Raw genomic sequence first — 16,006 nt, 5'->3', positions numbered from 1 at the left:
CAGCGCACATGATCCGGCGCCCGGCAGGAGTAGCGATCACTGGCTCTCTGGACTGGTATATTTACCGTGGGAGGGAGGCCACGGTGCAGGAAAGGGGTAGTTGCGACGGGAGGAGGGGGGGCAACACAGCGGCGGCAGTAGCGGTGATCTCGGCGCATGCGCAGCAGGATATCGGGGTATTGTCACCGTAGGAATTGATACATCCAATGTAATCAATTATCGCAGTGTGGATTCGGGCAATTTTATCACACCACATCCTTGGATGCGGATGGTGATAAATAGCTCCTGAATCCGGCCCTGACCACGGAGAATGAAGCATGCAGCCTGAGCATGATGGGAACTTAGGGTACTTGCAGTGTACGGAGGATAAGTCCATCTCGGTAGATACTGTAGTAGCACATGTAAATAACGCTCAGCCAGCAATCCTAACTTGAGCGGACGTCCCAGGCAGCTACTCTCTGGCGTGACAGAACACAGTCTTCATAGTTGGGTTTATTATAAGGGACATGCTGTTCTGCAAAGGCCCCTGCCAGCTTTTAAAGATCCGTCCATAGAAAAGTTTTTAGGGCAACACGTCCCCGGCTTTTAATACAGTGCCTCAACCACATGAAGGTTGTTTGTGTGTTCTGTGTGAGTTTATAGGCGGGAGGGATGTCAGCACCACTAGACTGGAGTGAGGTGAGGGGTGTAGAATAAAATCTAAGTCACCGGATAGGCCTCAGTGCCGGTGTTTACCAGGGAAAGCCGCGGTCCCTGCCCTCTGGCGATGCAGCCAGTGCGAATGCGTGAAGCAGGGAAGGAGAATGAAGGCTGCCCGATAATGAATACAGGGCAAAACGAGGTCACGCGCCTGTACAGTCCCCGCACACACAGGTCAGCGGTTGTTTTCTACATAAGCCAATAGTACATATGAATGATGGGTGAAAGTGACTAATCAAAATGATGTGGAGAATGACTAAATCCCACAAAGGTGGTTTATGTATTATTTAAATAGTAAGTTAAGCAACTGTCAAGCATGTATCCCCCTTTCTTAGTGCAACTCAATGCAAATCCTTTTTAAAATGTCTCATGCAAAGTGTGGCTGCGGGTAGCTCAGTTTCATAGCACTCTGCATCAGAGCCGGCCCTAACCAATATGATGCCCTAGGCAAGATTTTGGCTGGTGCCCCCTAGCACAACCGCTGGTTCCGCCTCTGACCTTGCACCTCTTTCCCAGCACTATCACCCCTCACCCATAGCAGTCCTTATTTTGGGGTTTGTACCCCTTATATTTTAAATAGGAACAGTTCGCACATTTTGTGCACAGCCAAAAAAGGGGTGTGTTTTTGCTGGCAAGGGGCATGGCCCCACAATAGTAACGCCAATTCCAATTACGCCACACAGTACTGCAACTTTATTCACATTTGATCATGCGACAACACAGTAGTACCCTTTCTATACGCAACGCCACATAGTAGAGCACCTTATACACATAATGCCACACATTAGTAACGCATTTATACACATAATTATAATTCCACACAGTAATGCCCCTTACACATATGAGACACATTATTAATGTCCTTATGAACATAATGCGCCTTACACATTATGACAACCTTTATTAATGCCCTTTTACACATAATGTCCCTTACACATATGTCGCACATTATTAATGCCCTTATACACATAATGACACACACATAGTGCCCCCTACACATTTGCTGCACATTATTAGTGCCCCTATACACATAATGACACACATACAGTAGTACCCTGTTACACATATGCTGCACATTATTAATGCCCTTATACACATAATGACACACAGTGCCCCTTACACATATTCCGAACACTACTCAACAACCAACCCACTCACATGCACACAGCACTCACACTGCCACTAACACTGTGACCTCTGCCTCTGCTTGGATACAGATGTGTCCTCATAAATCTTGCCTCAATGCTAACATCGGGCACCTTTTTTTAAGAAAATGCATCTTATTTGCATTTCTATGTGGCTAGGATGCACAAGCAGCTTCTGCTGATTAAAATGATATGCAGCATGCCTATATTCTGTGTGAGACTGTGGCTGTATCTGCATATGAAATGCTACACATAGAATATAGGCATGCCGCATATCATTTTAATCAGCAGAAGCTGCTGATGCCCCTAGGCATATCAAATGCCCTAGGCAATTGCCTAGTTTGCCTATGGCCGGCTCTGCTCTGCATGTCACATGATGGCAGGAGGGGAGGGTTTGATAGTACACAGAGCAGATGGAGCTCAGGTGGGTGTTCGAAAGACTCTCTGCTCACTGCATCCTGTGACTGTGGTTGCCATGGTAGTCCATGACACTTTGCAAAATTATACACCATTTCTTGCAGCCTCAAGAAACAAACCAAGGAAAAATGATAGATCAGATTGTTAGTGTAGCCGACACAGTGATCTATGTTAAACTTTTTTTATTTTTATTTAATGGAATTGCAGCTTTGCAACTCCTCACAGCTGGATAATAATACCAAGTAATAAAAGTTCTTCTTAAATGCACACGGACCAACAGTATGCCGTATAAATGTTCAGACTCCCATATGGGCATATCTGAACACCCCCTGAGTTTCTTACCCTTATACTCTCGAGTCGCGGGAAAAGGTTTTGCAAGTAGTTTTATGCATACTGTTTACTCCTATGTTATATTGTCCACACAGATGCTGTAAGTGTATTAAATGTATGATTAAAACAGGTTTGTTTTTTTGTAGGAGGAAAAGAAAGTGTTTTCCCTGCAGTAGCTCAGGGACTGTGAATCAGCAGAACACATCCAGGGCTGGTCTCTTTCATCCTCCAACCGGCAGAAACTATTCCGTAAGCTGGTGGCAGTTGTGTTACACTGCATGTCCTGTACACAGCACAGCCAATTAAGCTGCTATAATGAATAGAACCTTATACCCAGGGTGCTCTGCTCAGGACAGAGAGCTGTAGAGCCTCCTTCCAATGAAATACTGCTGTATAGTACAAAGCCAGTTGTGTCATATATTATTACTGTATTGGGAAAACTCAGTGATGAGGTCACCGGCAAACGGTCTATGAAATAAATCCAAGCACAATTATATTTCTGTAGCAATTACATCCCATGAATTGCACAGCCTCAAGGCATGACTGCATAAGTGCCGTAGTGTTACTTCTTGTGCAGATGTGTGCTCGCTCACCTTGCGTTTTGTGCCACATGGCGCTTGGAGCAACTCCGCCACGCATAGCGATTTGTCCTTTTTCCTAAATTGTGTATGTTACTGACATCATAGCCGCATACAAAGTCTCTCCGTGTACCAGGGCAAACAAGACTTATAAGAAGTTGCAGATTATAGGTGGCGTGGACAGTTCATATTGGACCTCTGTCTTTTTGTTCTGTTTTTTACCCAGATTAACGACGGAGTTGCACACAGAAGCTACATGAAATGCAGCGCCAGTAGTACCCCTGCATTACACGTCTGGCACAATAGCGATGCAAATGAAATGCACATTTGTGTAGAAAAAGTTCACGGCCAAACATGGCTATTTGGCGGGATTTGAGCAAAGGTGGACACAAATGTAGTGCTGGCAGAAAGCTAAATATATATCAGATTATAAACTGACCAAGTGGACAGCCCACCTTTAGCCAGGGACGGATCTAGATTTTTCATTAGGGGGGCAGTTTACTGTTTAATCTCGACTCCTCCCTCTACAGTCCCAACTCCTCCCATCTGCAATCCTAACTCCTCCTCTCTCAATTCTGACTGAACATTTTGAGTGAGACTGAGATAGAGCTTTGTGATTGTTCTGTGTACATGTGACTGTGCTATGGGGTAATTGTATTTATTAGCCCTAGTACCCACACACCAGCAAGTGAGTGGCAAATGCTCTGTAACCCTTGCTCTCCTGGCTCCTCTGTGCTGCTGTGGTATAAGCTGCAGCACATCATTCTGCCTCAGGCTCTCCCAGGAGAGCTCTCTTCTGCTCAAAAGTGGGCGTGGCTATGACTGTGTTAGGGGGGGCGGTCGCCCCCTTCGCCCCCCCCTAGATCCGGCCCTGCCTTTAGCTGATCCACAGGTTAGACATGTACGGTCTTTAGCATCCTGTCTTGTTCCCATTAGCCCAGACAGATATGTCTAAATACTATTTGCAGCTTAAAGAACAAAATAAACCTGCAGCAATTTTCCTTTGACCTCCTACTTCCGGACCATCTGCAGCCTGTTCCAGCACAGTATTTTCTAAAGGGACCTCAGCCCCGCTCTGTCCCCCCCTACTGACAGCACGTCACTTACATGCAAACACCCCTATACTGCCAAAACAGTTACTAATAATGCAACACAACAGCTTATATTGCTTAGTGCATTGGATGACATACAACATATTGCAGATGCCAACATCCATTTCATTTTAGAAGTATAAGGGACACCATCCTGTCCCCCTTCTATTCAAGATAGGTCACTTACTAACGGCTCCACTTTCACGATCTACATTGTCAGGGAGTTCTATATACGTTAATAACACAGCGACAGATCAGCCTCAGGAACCAATAAGATGTATATTATCTCATGCATTAAACTTAATGACAGAAGTGATTGTCTCACTCACAGGTCCACGAATGACATAACTGACTCTACTACATCAAGCGTAACTAAAACCCAATCAGCTTTTCTTTATAATACATATAATATAAAAATGCATCTTAGTAAGAAACTTTAAGGGGGACATTTACTAAGCAGTGATAAGAGCGGAGAAGTTGCCCCATCAACCAATCAGCAGCTCTGTATCATTTTATAGTATGCAAATTATAGATGTTACTTCAGTGCTGATTAGTTGCCATGGGCAACTTCTCCACTAGCTCACTTCTCCACTCTTATCACTGCTTAGTAAATGTCCCCCATAGAATAGTAAATCGTAGCACTTACACTAAATTGGATGATTGCCTGTAGAACAGTGAATGGCTTTCGATAGCCAGTACACACTGTGTAGCAGATCTATAGTATGCATCTAGTAAGTGAACACCAAATACTGATACACAATTCATAACTAGAATGCTACGGACACTAGAAGCAATGCATTTACCTGAGGCAACACCTTCGTCCCATTCCGAATCTGTTCTTTTCACACGATTTGCAGTAAATCCAAAGCAAACTTGTACTCCAAAGATGAACGTCACACAAGATAATACCTGCGGATATATCAGAATATTACTAATAATACTATAGGAGACGAGGGTGAAACTTCACGCAGCACACTGTCAGGAGCAAGACAACACATCCTGCCCTACCTGATATAAGCGTATACCGCTGCACAGAGACATAGTGCAGAAAACTGCTGTGAGATGTGCTGCTTTTCCTCAGTCCCAACCAAGGAGTCTGCAGGGAATGCTTCTGTGGGGCAGTCTATCAGCTGCAACTGATCCCACCTGGCTGGGCTGACAGGCTCATTTAATTTGTCCAGGGCATGGTTTCATCATGTTCCCCTCACAAATCACAGAGTGTGGGAGGCTGCAGTAACAGCACACTCTCCCCCCTCCTCTCTCTCACACAGGGACACACACACTTCTCTCACACTGGGCTAATAAGCAGCTCACTGCTAACATGCTCCAGCACAGATTGTCAATGGGCTTTGTAAGGGCAAACCTGGATCCAGCCCACACATCTGCAGCGGTGTGTCTCCTTAGCAGCGCAAACATCTGCAGCGTGCGTCTCCCTGGCAGCGCAAACATCTGCAGCGCGTGTCTCCCTGGCAGCGCAAACATCTGCAGCGTGTGTCTCCCTGGCAGCGCAAGCATCTGCAACGTGTGTCTCCCTGGCAGTGCAAACATCTGCAACGTGTGTCTCCCTGGCAGCGCAAACATCTGCAGCGTGTGTCTCCCTGGCAGTGCAAACATCTGCAACGTGTGTCTCCCTGGCAGTGCAAACATCTGCAACGTGTGTCTCCCTGGCAGTGCAAACATCTGCAACGTGTGTCTCCCTGGCAGCGCAAACATCTGCTTAGTGCAACATATGGCCAACACAGAAATGCATCTGCTGTGAATTTATCAGAGATAATATATACTTACCATACAGGCACTGTAGCCTCTGTGGCTGCCTGACTTCAAACCTGCATTTCACCTGATTTTAAGCAGTTTTGGTTATAGAGCACGCAGTTATTGGGTGTACTAGTCCAGTATTTCTCAACCTCGGTCCTCAACTACCCCCAACAGTTCATGTTTTCCAGGTCACCTAGCAGTTGAACAGGTATACTCATTCCTCACTGACACATTATAAAAGACCCACAGGTGGAGCAAATAATTTCACTTGCAATCCTGTGAGGAGACCTGGAAAACATCAACTGTTGGGGGTACTTGAGAACCACTGCATACCCTCCAACATGACCCGCCCCACTAGGTACAAAATGCTCTTTTTCTGGACTTCCCTCTTAATTTATTATTGCCATCACCTGTGAAGAAACAGCTTTCTTATCATGTAACTAGTTCAACACAGGTGATGGAAATCATAAATTAAGAGGGAAGTCCAGAAACAGAGCATTTTGTACCTAGTGGGGCGGGTCATGTTGGAGGATCTGCCACTGTACTAGTCTACCTGCAGAACCAGCCCCTTCCCTCTCCTTCTTTGTCATATTCCAATTGCAATAACCTGATGACTGAAAATCGAATAATATATTCACCCCCACAAATATACACGCACACACATGTGATTGCTGTTCAGTGTTATCTCAGTGTGAAAAGGAGACCGTTTGGAGGCCAGTATATAATGTGCTGTGATTGGGACACATGCTGGGAGTGTAATCAGCACTGTGTACTGACAGACTGGTTGTAATTGGGATTAGTTTACTTTGATTGTTTTTTTTTACTTGGTTTCGTGGACTTGAAATTAAGGAGAAAACAAAAGCTATATGGAAGCTGCCTAGCCAGGTATAGCAACTGAACTGATCCATAACTGTATGATGGGCATTTATTTTATTTTGTTACATGCAGTGTGTATCGCAGTATATTCACCAGTGCCGTTTTTAGCAGCGGGCGATCCGTGCAATCGCACAGGGCGCCTGCTGCGACACTTTTTGGCTCCTTTCCTGCTCCTCTTCCTCTCTCCCATAGTACTCAACTCGGAGGTCAGAGTTTTGCGGAATGATGCGGTTTCACGACGTCATGAAACCCCTGGCAATGAGCAAGACACCCAGCGTATGAAACCCCTGGCAACAAGCAGGTAATCTAAAAGTAATTAGAATCTTTATTGTAGGGTATAATGTATCATGGGCATTGCGGTGTGTGGCATAATATGTTGCAGGGGGCATAATATGGTGCAAGGGGCATTACTGTGTGCGGCTTAATATGGTGGATTTTTTTTTCTTCCCCTGTGGTGGCTGGGGACTGTTGCAGATATGAAAACTGGGGTGTAAGGTAGACTTTTCCTGCAAGGCCACGCCCACTTTACCGAGGTCACCCCCCCCTATTGAGGAGCACGAGGTAGTGCAGGCCACGCCCACTTTACTGAGGCCACACACCCCTCACCAGGAGCACGAGGGGGGCGCATTTTTTAATGTCTATCTACTGCAAATATCTTCCTCCTCAAACTTGTGAACTCTTCGGCCATTACTTTTATACTGACCTCATCACTGTGTAATACTGCCTTTTATGTCACTGTGTTCCCTCTTCGCTTAGATTTTGGGAGACTCCTGGCATTTCCGGGAGAGTAGGCAGGTATGTATTACACTTGTGTCTATTTTCCCATATACAGTATGCCTTGGGTCCTTGTATGGATTATCTCCTTGTAACTAGTGGTGCAAGTAGAAAAAATGTCTTATAGGTACTGTGTGCGCATGCCAAAAAATGGGTGTGGCCAAATGCCACATGGGGCGTGGCCAATGAAAATTGGGGAGTGATACACATGGGGGGAGGGGCAGATACACATATGACCCCAATAGTGCCAGATAAACGTTGCCCTACAGTGCCAGATACACATTGCCCCACAGTGCCAGATACACATTGCCTCACTGTGCCAGATACACCTGTCCCCCGCAGTGCCAGATATGCCCCCAGTGCCAGATACACATGTCCCCCCAGTGCCAGATATGCCCTCAGTGTCAGATACACCTGTCCCCCGCAGTGTCAGATATGCCCCCAGTGCCAGATACACATGTCCCCCAAGTGCCAGATATGCTCAGTGTCAGATACACATGTCCCCCCAGTGCCAGATATGCCCCCAGTGCCAGATACACATGGCCTCCAAGTGCCAGATATGCCCCCAGTGCCAGATACACCTGTCCCCCGCAGTGCCAGATATGCCCCCAGTGTCAGATACACATGTCCCCCCAGTGCCAGATATGCCCTCAGTGTCAGATACACCTGTCCCCCGCAGTGCCAGATATGCCCCCAGTGCCAGATACACATGTCCCCCGCAGTGCCAGATATGCCCCCAGTGCCAGATACACATGTCCCCCAAGTGCCAGATATGCCCCCAGTGCCAGATACACATGTCCCCCCAGTGCCAGATACACATGTCCCCCCAGTGCCAGATACACATGTCCCCCAAGTGCCAGATATGCTCAGTGTCAGATACACATGTCCCCCCAGTGCCAGATATGCCCCCAGTGCCAGATACACATGTCCTCCCCAGTGCCAGATACACGTGTCCCCCCAGTGCCAGATATGCCCCCAGTGCCAGGTATACATGCCACCCCCCTTTCACCTGCTGCTCACCGCTGCTGCTGTCCTGTGTGTGTGAGGGGAGGAGAGCGCAGCGTGCGCCTCTCCTGCACCTCAGTCTCCTGCGGCGGTGCCGGTGTCTTGCTTCAATTCAGTGCCGATCCGTAAGCCAATCAAAGCTTGCGGTCCAGCGGTCCAGCAGCCTTGGCTGCCGGTCCGTGAGCTCTGATTGGCTTATGGGCCAGCGCTGAATTGAAGGAAGACACTGAGGGGCAGGAGAGGCGAACGCTGCACTCTCCTCCCCTCGCAGCAGTGGAGGGAGGGAGCGGCAGCCCGGCGGCGGTGGGTACGGCATATCCACGGCTAAATTCTTAAGGGTACGCCGTACCCACTCATACCCGCCCATTTGCACCGCTGCTTGTAACCTTTGTAGCACGCCCAACATGGCTGCCTCACCTGGTACGTTCGTGGATGGGATGAAAAATACTTGCAGCTGACTGTTTTATTTGGACACTGCAACCACCCCTATTTTGTATCTTCTGTTCTAGGCGTGACCACGGTAATCCTACGTAATGCGTCCAAGATGGCTGCCTCGTCTGGTAACTTTTGTGTGTGGAAGTTATTACCCAAAATGTCTGCTCCAACTCTGCATTCTGCTTATTGCGCTCTCTAGCTTGGCATGTGTGTGTTTCTGTTTAGTTTTCTGCTTGCTGTTATACTACAGGGGCCTATTTATCAAACCATATTTGCGGCTATGTCACCAACAACATCCGTGAAGGAGGGATACGCATCCCCCATAGGTTTGTATGGGGGATGTGATACTGCTCGATGTTTCAATATCGGTAATCAATACCTGTAACTACTTATTCCAGTAGCCATTGTAGCCTATGGGTTACACATCACAGAATGTAGTTCCGGCAGGGTTCCCCAGGAACCCTCCGCCAGGAATGGAGAAAACTAAAGTGCTATATAAATAAAATAATTATTATTACTGTTCTGGCATTTAGTCTTGGGGTAAACCCCGCTGCTAATTGAATACCCCCCATGACCTCCAGAACTGAACACACCCTTGATACTATATGATACTATATTTAGCCTTTGGGTTTTTCAAACCCGCATGCATGATTTAGCATTTTTTAGCGTTAAACTGTAGCGTATATGTGTGTGGATTTTTTTCTGGTCACGTGTTTGATATTGACCTTGTCGTCATTATGTCGTCATTCTTCTTTCAGGTCAACAGACACCACAGTATGTCGACACCTGAAATGTCACCAGGTGAATTGTTGGCATTCTCATTCCCAGGATACTGCCGGTTAGGGTTAGGCTGTGGGTGGCGGGAGGTTATTGTAGGGCACTAGGGAGAGGCATTAGGAATAGGGACAGAATACTTACCGGAATGCCTGCACCAAAACTACACGTCACATGACCGCCGTGACATGGAAGAAGACACTGGAGCTGCTGTGTCCACGGGACCACCAGGGACGTAAGGTCAACATTCTATTGTTCGTGTAGACGAGATGAATGTCAGGATGACATATGTAATCCCAGCGGACGGGACGCCGGCTGTTAATAGCCCAACAGCGGTAGAATGCCGGCAGCGGGCGAGAGCTAAGAGTCCTCTGTGTACTGCAGTTTCTTCGCACACTCCATACTAAGCTCCACTGGGGCAGGGACTGATGTAAATGGGCAAATATTCCCTGTAAAGTGCTGCGGTATATGTGTGCGCTATATAAATAACTGGTGATAAGTTGTTGTTCTATAAGCCAGTAGAGATCCTATTGGATCACAAGTACGTGCACGGCGCGCAGGCAGGCCGTGAGTCACACGCAGTGCTATGGAATTTAGATGATACATAGGCATAATCAGAGTGCAGCCAGGAGGCGACCGCTCTGGGGCTCAGTGAATGGAGTGGTATTTTGTGGACAAGCAGAGACAGTGGAGATAAGTGTAAGCTCCTCGGGGCTTTCCGAGCAATGTTATATGAGTGTTGCTCAGTCCTTATCTTCCGAACTGTTTCCTCTATAGCATGGGTGGCCAATGAGACATGAAAAGATGATTTGTTACTAGCAACAAATAATACAGACAGTTACTAGGGGCAAAGTGGCCTTAGGAACGTAGGTGAGTGATCTATAACGTTTTGGTCACAGTATAGACAATTACTTGTTACAGACAGGAAGGCGGAATACAAATGTTTCACAACACCTTCAGTAGTTTCTTTGTTCCTTGAATGCAAAGCGCCACTGTGTGTATATATTAATGTTTTACTGCGTTTGCAAGGTCTATGGTGCCGTCATAGCCACCAATAAAATATTCTAATGGAATGAAATATGGAGGGTATAATAATGATGTAATAATAAATCCATACCTCCCAACATGACCCTCTCCAGGAGGGACGAAATGCTCTGCTCCTGGACTTCCCTCTTAATTTATAATTGCCCTCACCTATGCTGAAACACCTTTCTTATCCACTGACCTGTTCAACACAGGTGCCGGCAATCTTAAAGTAAGAGAAAAGTCCAGGAGCAGAGCATTGTGTCCCTCCTGGAGAGGGTAATGTTGGGAGGTATGATAAATCCCAGAGTACGGTAACACTAAATTCTGACAGTGCTGCTTCTAATCAGTATGTCCCAACATCTTGGAGTAGTATGGTTGCACCTACAGTAGGTACACTGGTAAGTAGCTCTGTGCTGGGACTGCATGACGTTGGCTGGGTACAAAACACTGGTAACCACTGCTAATATGGGGCCTAATTCAGATCTGATCGTAGCAGCAAATTTGTTAGCAGTTGGGCAAAACCATGTGCACTGCAGGTGGGGCAGATGTAACATGTGTAGAGAGAGTTAGAATTGGTTGGGGTGTGTTTAAACTGAAATCTAAATTGCAGTGTAAAAATAAAGCAGCCAGTACATACCCTGCACAGAAACAAAATAACCCACCCAAATCTAACTCTCTCTGCACATGTTATATCTGCTCCCCCCCCCCCCCCCTCCAGTGCACATGGTTTTGCCCAATTGCTAACAAACTTGCTGCTGCGATCAGCTCAGAATTACCCCCCATGGGGCCTAATTCAGATCTGATCATAGCAGCAAATTTGTTAGCAGTTGGGCAAAACCACGTGCACTGCAGGGGGGGCAGATATAACATTTGCAGAGAGAGTTAGATTTGGGTGGGTTATTTTGTTTCTGTGCAGGGTAAATACTGGCTGCTTTATTTTTACACTGCAAATTAGATTGCAGATTGAACACACCCCACCCAAATCTAACTCTCTCTGCACATGTTATATCTGCCTCCCCTGCTGTGCACATGGTTTTGCCCAACTGCTAACAAAAATCCTGCTGCGATCAACTTGGAATTACCCCCCATGTGCACTGCAGGGGGAGCAGATATAACATGTGCAGAGAGAGTTAGATTTGGGTGGGGTGTGTTCAAACTGAAATCTAAATTGCAGTGTAAAAATAAAGCAGCCAGTATTTACCCTGCACAGAAACAATATAACCCACCCAAATCTAACTCTTTCTGCACATGTTATATCTGGCTCCCCTGCAGTGCACATGGTTTTGCCCAACTGCTAACAAATTTGCTGCTATGATCAGATCTGAATTACCCCCATGATCTGATATCCCTGCGGTTGCCTTACCAGCCAATTGGAGTTTTGGGAAAGAAAAGCCACCAGAATGCCCGAATTAGTACAGGATGACAGAGTACCTACCCCAGCTGCTGTATAATAATAATAATGATAAATAAATGCCAGGTCAGCACAGCTCGCCCCCCGCAGTGGCTCTCTTCCAGTCCTTAACCACTATACAGTGTGTACCATTTCCTGGTGCAGTGGCAGTCAGAGGTGGGAGCCATTGGGGTGGCATACAGCGTTCCGCCTCCCATTACACATTTCAGAGACGGGACAGACCTTAGTATTACGTAGATTAATTCTGTGGTTGCGATATGTGTTGCTGGGATCCTTTGCAGAGGAGGATTTACCACAAGGCAACCAAGGCAGCTGCTTAGGGCCCTGTGGGTCCCAGGGGTGGCCCGCCAATAAGGTTGTATGGAGGACATTTCCGGGGGAGCGAGACCTCCGTCAAAAATGTTAGAGAACTGGGCTGGCTGATTACTCCCACAATGGGGTATGAGGACCGGCTACCTTCATTGAGGGGAGCACAGATCTTAAATGCAGTAACTGAGTGGTGTAATAATGGAAGTGAAGGGACATGTTTATCGCAGTGGTGCGATCAGGTCAGAACTGCGTTTGCACCAGCGCCGCAGTGCGCCGGCACATGCCAGATGGCCGAAGGCCGTCGGGCTGCTACGATCGCCTCTGCCTGATTGACAGGCAGAGGCGGTCGCTGGGCGGAATGGCGGTGTTTGGTCGCCGTTTCGTGGGCGCAGTCCGGCCAACGCAGGCGTGGCCGGACCGAACGGGGGGTGGGCCGCAGCAGCTATGTTACGTCACACGCAGCCCCTGCGGGCTGGAGAGCGATGAGTAGCTCCCGGCCAGCGTGCTAAAGCTGCGCTGGTCGGGAGGTAAAGGCATCGCCGCTGTGCAATGCCTTTGCACTTCTGCAGGGGGGGAGGGGGGGGCTGGGCGTCCCCTCACATGTCTGTGCGAATGATCGTAGCTGTGCTAAATTTAGCACCGCTATGGTCATCTCGGAATGACCTCCCATGGTGCAATCAGTAAAGGGGGAAAGTAATATATTGTAATAGAATATAAGGAGGGAAAACATATAATACATATAATATAGAGCTATTTATTGTTTGAGGGAGGGGGGCCCTTTACCGGTATCTTGCTTAGGGCCCCGTGAGGTCTAAATCCACCTCTGATCCTTGGTAGTGGGTTCTTTCCATGCTTTGCACAGAGGCGCTCTCGCAGGTAGTGATCCCTTGATCGCTGATTGAGCCGGAGACGGGGCTTTTTGCCATGTAATACTATAAGCCCTTAGTATCTATTCCTCATCTATTGTTCAGCTCATTATCTCATTGTGCAAATGTGTTAATTCCTGATGGAGGATCTCAGAAGTCCCTCTGCTGCAGGCACAATAATCCTGTTATCACCAGTCACACAGCAGTCAATGCTAATTCATGGAAATCTATACCGGTTAAGGCAGAGGTTCCCAAACTGTGTGCCGTGGCTCCCTGGGGTGCCTCGGGACACTTGCAGGGGTGCCCTGGGTTGGTGGTCCAGGACCAATTCAAATTATTCATGGTCAATATAATAGGCAAAACCAGTGCTGGTGGCTGCCAGTCATAAACTATGTGGCCAAACAGAAGCAAATCTTGTCCCTCACCACACAACTGACCCTAAGGATGACATATAAACGCGATCTACTTAATGTAATATTTCTTTCTAAATTTCTCAATAAGAAATTTTTGGCCTAGGTGTGCCGGAAAAGAATTCTGATATTCTAGGGCGCCGTGATTCAAAAAAGTTTGGAAACCACTGGGTTAAGGGCATACAATATAATGACTGCCCCTAAATTATGAGGAGGTCTAGAGTACGCCAGTCTCCCGCATCTGGTTAAGAGGGTGGTTCTGGGGCTCAGTGATGTGATCCGCAGTGCGTGGCATTATTGTGACCTCTCTCCCTGACTGCACAAAGCCAAGAGAGGAACATTTTACTGAGGGGACAGTGATGTCACAAACTTTAGGACTTTTTCCTGAAATTGGCGTCTTTTCCATATCGCAGCCGCTAATGTAATATCTCTATAAAAGGGTTCGTACCTGAAACTCTGTCGGTCTCGTAATCGGCCGTATCCACTCTTCAATGATGTCTTGGCCAGCGTCTATTCTTCTCCTCACCTGTAAGGCTGGGGCAGAAGGACCAGGAGAACCCCGGAAGGGCAACCCAAACCCAATGTGCTCAAGGACCACGACACATGGAGACGGTGACAACCATTTATTGCACTGACGATATCAGTCACCGCTGTAACTCAATTTTCATTAAACACAGTTGCATAGGTTGAACATTATTACAATAACCTGAGTCTTTCCCTGTCTTATAACAACATTCACAGTTTTAACACCTCGAAGGTATAACTTTGACCAAATCAAACAATCAAATACTTCACCCGTACTACCAATAATTTGGAGAATAATGTCCTATTAGGGTAAAGTATGTCCTGGCAGTAACGCGGGAGCCCTCCCTAAACTGTCCACGAGGGGGGGCGTTATATGCTGGACCGTAATGTTCAGTTCCTGCGCCCCAGGTGCGTTTGCGGCCAATGTCTCTCTAAAAGACTGCTTATACTGAAACAGAGGACTTCTAAGGAGGCGTCAGTGGACGCAAGGTAAACAGTTGTAAACAGGCATGCAAAACCACTTTCTCCATAATACAGAATAGCAGTAATGATTCACGGTACCAACCGCATTTGTATCCACAGAAAGGTAAGTCAGTTATCATCCAGTGATATAAACTAGTAAACAGACCAGTTCTGGCTTGCACAGTAAGAACAGGGGTTTGCACAGTCCTGTTACCTTTTGTTGAACTGTGCGGTAACAACCGGGTGCAGTATAAGTGTGAAGGTCATAACATGGACCCGTTAGGAGGCGCTATTACATAGGGAGAGTCTTTGACGGAGCTGTTTAGGGTTAGGGGCGTCCCCCTTTCTGACAGGCGGCAGTTATTGATAACCCTCTACTTTACATGGAAACATCTATGAAGACCCAGGTACAGTACTTCTGTACTTGGGGTTCCTGTAACCCGGATAGCTGGGGTATTGGGGATAAGTGAGAGTACCTGCGGTATATTCGTTGCTCCTGCTGTCTGCAGCCGTGCTCCCAGTCACTGCAGCCTCTCCCGTATGACTGTTGTTAGGGGAATCCTCTTCCCACGCGATCTCCCCCCTTCCGGATCTCCAGCCCTTGTGCCGCAGCGTCTTTGATGTTGGGCAGGTGTCAGGAAGCCTCTGTGACCTGAGCCACCTCCCTCTCTTGTACACGCGGCGGTGTTGTTCCTTTTCTCCGGCCGTTCCCCTCACACCGCGGTCCTTTCTTTCTCCGTCTTCCCGCCTCTGCCCCGATCTCCTCAGCTCACTGTTCTCTCAGTCTCCTCACTGCCTGCTCACTCTCCTCAGCTCACTGTTCTGCAGGCTGCTGCAGGACAACCCTTTTATAACTTTGCATTCCCAGGACCACATTCTATCTGGGATTTCCCGCTCTTAGTTTGCAAAAGGGTGAGTCATGCCCTTTGCATTTTGCAGACTGATCTGTATTGCTATGAGCTGTGCTGTTAACTCCTTCTGTGCTGCAAGCTGTAGGCTGCTGGCACAGTGCTTATGCAACTCCAGCAAACATTTTACTTTTATTAAAGTCATGCTGGCACCTGTAGTGCCACAGTTGATTTGGGTTGCAGTTTCAGGGTATCACATGCACCCCAGCT

At 47.4% G+C, this 16,006-nt stretch overlaps 1 protein-coding gene across 6 annotated transcripts in view; it reads right to left on the bottom strand.

Moving 5' to 3' along the window:
• Positions 1-16,006, bottom strand: part of ENPP2 (ectonucleotide pyrophosphatase/phosphodiesterase 2) — a 172,173-nt gene that overhangs the window by 99,745 nt on the left and 56,422 nt on the right. For 2 of the 6 annotated variants that reach the window (XM_063924461.1, XM_063924462.1), the window contains exons 1-2: positions 5,269-5,549; positions 5,064-5,169 (exon numbers count right to left, since the gene is read on the bottom strand). In XM_063924461.1, coding sequence (XP_063780531.1) covers positions 5,064-5,169; positions 5,269-5,301 — 139 coding nt within the window. In that variant the 5' untranslated portion in view covers positions 5,302-5,549. Of the gene's footprint in view, positions 1-5,063; positions 5,170-5,268; positions 5,554-6,045; positions 6,313-16,006 lie in introns of those variants that run through there. The other 4 variants (XM_063924460.1, XM_063924458.1, XM_063924463.1 and 1 more) reach the window with 4 other exon arrangements.

Source organism: Pseudophryne corroboree, chromosome 5 (assembly GCF_028390025.1).
Source record: "Pseudophryne corroboree isolate aPseCor3 chromosome 5, aPseCor3.hap2, whole genome shotgun sequence".
Taxonomy (NCBI): domain Eukaryota; kingdom Metazoa; phylum Chordata; class Amphibia; order Anura; family Myobatrachidae; genus Pseudophryne; species Pseudophryne corroboree.
Note: the sequence above shows the minus strand (reverse complement) of the source record. Positions and strands in the feature narration are given on the sequence as shown.